A 4,993-nucleotide genomic window follows, 5' to 3' on the forward strand; every position below is an offset into this window, starting at 1 on the left:
GAGGGTTCGGATCCCACATACAGACCGGCCGCTCACTGGCTGAGCAAGAAGCGGGGGCAACACCGAGGGTTGCGATCCCGTAGCCGGTCCCGGTCCGGTACGGGCGCGACACTGAGGGTTGCGATCCGATGCCGGTCACAAAAAAAGACAAAAAGGAAGAAAAAAAAAATATTTTAATATATTTATTAAATTATATTTTTAAAATAATCCTATAGGAAATGACGATCACTCCCGAACAGATAATCGTCCCCGTAATCCAAGAGAGGCTAAAGGAAGAACAGCAGATGGATCTCTTCAGGTAAAACCTGTGTGCCTCTTTACATCTAAATTTTTTTAATATGGTAGTTTGAGATTTGCGTTTATTTTATTTTTAAACGTGTTCAAAGATTGCAACTTTGGTATATGTGATTTATTTTCCCTTCAACATTATAATTGTGAGCAATCGTAGCCCTTCGTGACAAGCACAGAAATAAGAGGATTTCTCTAGAGAATATGCAGTCTAAGTAAGTATTTGTGAAGACTTTGACAGTCCTCAATTCCCCAAGAAAAGAAAACATCCTGGAATATACTAAGAGACCTGAATAAGCCCGGTAGGAGCCTTCTTTCCTGAGTTGCAGGGATAGGAGCCATTCTCTCTCATGTCTATTCTTGATAGACAGGACTGATGAGATGCAGCTAGTCATCATGCCAAGTCAGTCAGCTGCTTATTTACAGCCAGGTCTATTCTGAGGATCCCTTCTCAATCTGTCATAGCCAGTGCTAAACCCATTGTTAAATGATTTTAAAATTACCCCTGAGCACATTCAGGCACCTCTGCTAAGTGCTTTGTATATGTTTTATTTAATCTTACAGCAGCCCACTGAGGTAAGTGGTTTTACTATTTCATTTTATAAGTAAGTAAACGAAGCTTTAGTCCTTTGCCCGAGGTCACATAGCTAGCAAATGGCAGAACAATATTCAAATCCTGGTATATGATTCTCAGAACCCGTGTTCTCGTCTGCTTTTTCTGTATCTTTAAACTCTTATTTCTGAAGCCAAATAGTTAGGGTTTCTTTCTGACCATGGGTTGGTTTGGGACCAACACCCAAGAGTAGTGAGAGATACTTGTTAAGGCAAAAACTTTATGATGTAATATTCTGTAGAATTCATAGCATCTCTGAGTAGATGTTAACTACTTCTGGGTTCTTAAGGACCAACATAGAAAAGGCCTTGGACATAAATAAAAAGAAAAATGGAATACTGAATCAAAAGGTGGTGTTTTCTGTGCAAGTATGAAAATAGATACAAATCAAAGCACTAAATCCTCGACAACCAAACATTTAAAACACACACCCGGATCAAACACTTAAGCACACTTCAAAATTATGGTCAACCATCTTGGGATATTTTTAGCATTTGTACTTGAAGCAGATCAATATTTGTAGTTGTTTTACGTACAATGGTCATTATTATCTTCCTTTTGTATAGCATCTGGAATGCTGTTAGCAGTATTCAGCATTGGCGCTTAGAATATTTTGTAACTCTTAGAATATTATTTTTTAAATTGCATTCATCTTTATATTCTCCTAGGATTCCAGTCCTTCCACAAATTATTGTCTTCAGATTTCCCTATACCATTTTGTTCTTCAGAGTTCAAGTTGTAGGATCATCTGAATTGCCTTAGAAGCTACTAGAAAGCCACACTCATAATTTTCCTACTGTATGATGATGAGAGCTCTTGGTATAGAGAAACTTAATTATAAGTATGATAGACATAAACTTGTAAACTAAAGGCTATTTAATAGGTAAGTTAGTTAAGTTCTTATCCTGGTAAAATCAGAATGGGAAAACATAATTTTATGTCTTTGTTCCTGGGTTTCACAATCTGGAGAATAACCCAAGTGAACTCTAGTGTTAGAGTATGTATATCTTCTGGTAATCAGTAATAGTAATTCATTTTAACTGTTTGTTTCTCACTGTTTTATTCTGCTTAGAAGAAGACACAGTAGGATTGTGAGTTTTTCTCTAACTTTGGACGCAGTGAGATGACCAATGTGTTCCAGTTAAAGAAGAAGAGTGTTTTAAAATCATAAACCAAATAAAGATCCTACCTTACCTTAATTTCTTGCACTTCTGGTCTCATCTCCATTTCCCCTTTTAACAAGTAGAATTTACACTTCAGGCTTAAATTTCTTGTCAGGCCAATTACAGATTACAGTAGGATATGGTCTGTATGTATAACAAATATAACTTGTTTTAGATCAGAGTTGACTGCAATAATGAAAGGAGTGTCCACACTAAAACATTACAGAATACCTCCAGTGAAGGTAATCGGCTGCGCACGGGTAAAGATCGTAACCAGAAGAAGGAAAAGCCAGACAGCATGGATGGTCAGCAACCACTTGTGAATGGAGTACCCTAAACTGCATAATTCCGAAGTTATATTTCCTATACCATTTCTGTAATTCTTATTCCATATTAGAAAACTTTGTTAGGCCAAAGACAAATAGTAGGCAAGATGGCACAGGGCGTGAAATGAACACATATACTGCTAAGAATTTTATTTCATTTTTTGGTATTGGCCATAAGCAACGATTTTCAGATTTGCACAAAAAGATATCTTGAAATTTGAAATATTGCTTTTAATTATACTTAGCACTTCAGGGCAGGATTTTAGTTTTATTTTTTAAAGTACTGAGCCGTAATATTCTTAGTTAATTTACCATTTTTCTGCATTGGGTGATAATTCACCAGTACATTTCAGTTTTTCTGAATAAATAGAATTTATGGTAATCATTTTAGAGTTCGGTTTTCAGTGTCATAATAGAAGTCTTCGTGAAATGCTGTGTCATTTCATGTCCTGTGTCAGTTTATGTTTTGGTCCACTTTTTCAGTATTTTAGTGGACCCTGAAATTTGTGTGATGTGACATTTGTCATTTCCATTAGCAAAAAAAAAAAAAAAATGTTGTATGATCTGTGCCTTTTTTATATCTTGGCAGGTAGGAATATTATATTTGGATGCAGAGTTCAGGGAAGATAAGTTGGAAACACTAAACGTTAAAGATGTAGCAAACCCTGTCAAACATTAGTACTTTATAGAAGAATGCATGCTTTCCATATTTTTTTCCTTACATAAACATCAGGATAGGCAGTATAAGGAATAGGACTTGTTTTTGTTTTTGTTTTGTTGCACTGAAGTTTGACAAATAGTGTTATTGAGAAGGATGTGTAATTTTTCTGTATAGACAGGAGAAGAAATAACTATCTTTTCGTTTGTGAGAGGCTAAAATGTTTTCAGCTAGGAACAAATCTTCCTGGTCGAAAGTTAGTAGGATATGCCTGCTCTTTGGCCTGATGACCAATTTTAACTTAGAGCCTTTTTTATTTCATCCTCCCCAAAGTTTGTGAAGTTTCTCATGTTTTAATTTCAAGTTTATTTTGGGGAGATAGGAAGGTCATTTCCATGTATGCATAATAATCCTGTGAAGTACAGGTACTTTGTCTAAGAAACATTGGAAGCAGGTTAAATGTTTTGTAAACTTTGAATTATAAGGTCTAATGTATAAGCAGAATTGGAAAGCAGACTAGGATTGGTTAACAAATAAATGTTTTGTTTTTTCCTTTTGTTTATTGATGTGCTGGGTTTTGGTTTTGTTTTTGAGTCTTTTTTTTGTTGTTGTTAATGAATGGAAATTACTGAGGAAAAATATGTGAAGGACCTTCATTCTAAGATGTTATATTTTTCTTAAAAAAATAACTCCGAGTAGGGGTACCACTGTATCTGTACAGAGCCGTACAAACCGAAGTTCTGCCTCTGATGTGTTTTGTGAGTTTATTTCTTCGAATTTTCATTTTACAGTTACTTTTCCTTGCATACAAATAAGCATATAAAAATGGCGACAAACTGCACATGATTTCACAAATATTAAAAAGTCTTTTAAAAAGTATTGCCAAACATTAATGTTGATTTCTAGTTATTTATTCTGGGAATGTATAGTATTTGAAAACAGAAATTGGTACCTTGCACACATCATCTGTAAGCTGTTTGATTTAAAATACTGTAGATAATTAACCAAGGTAGAATGACCTTGTAATGTAACTGCTCTTGGGCAATATTCTCTGTACATATTAGCGACAACAGATTGGATTTTATGTTGACATTTGTTTGGTTATAGTGCAATATATTTTGTATGCAAGCAGTTTCAATAAAGTTTGATCTTCCTCTGCTAAATTGATGTTGATGCAATACTTACAAATGATTGCTTTTAAAATTTTAAGATAGGAAAAGAAATCTATAGAAAGTGTTCTGTTACAAAATGTAACCGTTACCATTGGAAATTTCACATGTTGTAGGAAGTTAGTTGTTATCTACCAACTTTCAAGAACTTAATCTTGTTTAATAAAGTGAAAAAAATCAAGATGGTACAAAAACAACAGTGTGCCATTACAATATGCACTAAGTCTCTTTTTTACAAAGGCTGAATTCAGCGAGGCGCTAACTTGCTTAAATGTGAATTACTAACTTCTAAAACTGTAATTTGATTCACATGTTTTCAAATGGAGTTGGAGTTGATTCATATTACAATATTTGTGTGCTAAACGTGTATGTTTTTCAGTTCAAAGTCATGTTTTTAATATCTTATTAAAGTTTCAAAAGATCTGAAGATTGTTTATCTAGATGTAAATTTTTATTAAAAAGTTGCACTTATGAAAAAGCAAAAATTAGTCTGACAGATGTTTGCTCCTGGTTTTAAATTTCTAAATCTGACAATAATTAATGATATGTTGGGGGAAAGATATTTTTCATGCAGAGCAAATAGGCGGTACAAATAATCTTTTATGTGCCTAAAAGGCAAAACTGAAAATGTTTGCAAATAATTCTCCATATTCCCAGTTATAAAATTTCAACACATTAATTACATAGGATTCCACAAAATCATATTGAACATATACTCCTGTCTGTGCACACATAAACATACCCTGCCATTTGGAAAATATTGTGTGTCTATGTGG

At 34.1% G+C, this 4,993-nt stretch overlaps 1 protein-coding gene across 11 annotated transcripts in view; it reads left to right on the plus strand.

Moving 5' to 3' along the window:
• Positions 1-4,702, plus strand: part of FMR1 (fragile X mental retardation 1) — a 37,232-nt gene extending 32,530 nt beyond the window's left edge. For 5 of the 11 annotated variants that reach the window (XM_008572238.1, XM_008572247.1, XM_008572239.1 and 2 more), the window contains 2 exons: positions 216-298; positions 2,240-4,702. In XM_008572238.1, the coding sequence (XP_008570460.1) occupies positions 216-298; positions 2,240-2,401 (245 nt within the window). In that variant the 3' untranslated portion in view covers positions 2,402-4,702. Of the gene's footprint in view, positions 1-215; positions 299-1,973; positions 2,101-2,239 lie in introns of those variants that run through there. The other 6 variants (XM_008572240.1, XM_008572243.1, XM_008572246.1 and 3 more) reach the window with 2 other exon arrangements.
• The last annotated feature ends 291 nt before the right edge of the window (positions 4,703-4,993 follow it).

Source organism: Galeopterus variegatus, unplaced genomic scaffold (genome assembly GCF_000696425.1).
Source record: "Galeopterus variegatus unplaced genomic scaffold, G_variegatus-3.0.2 Scaffold767, whole genome shotgun sequence".
Lineage (NCBI taxonomy): Eukaryota > Metazoa > Chordata > Mammalia > Dermoptera > Cynocephalidae > Galeopterus > Galeopterus variegatus.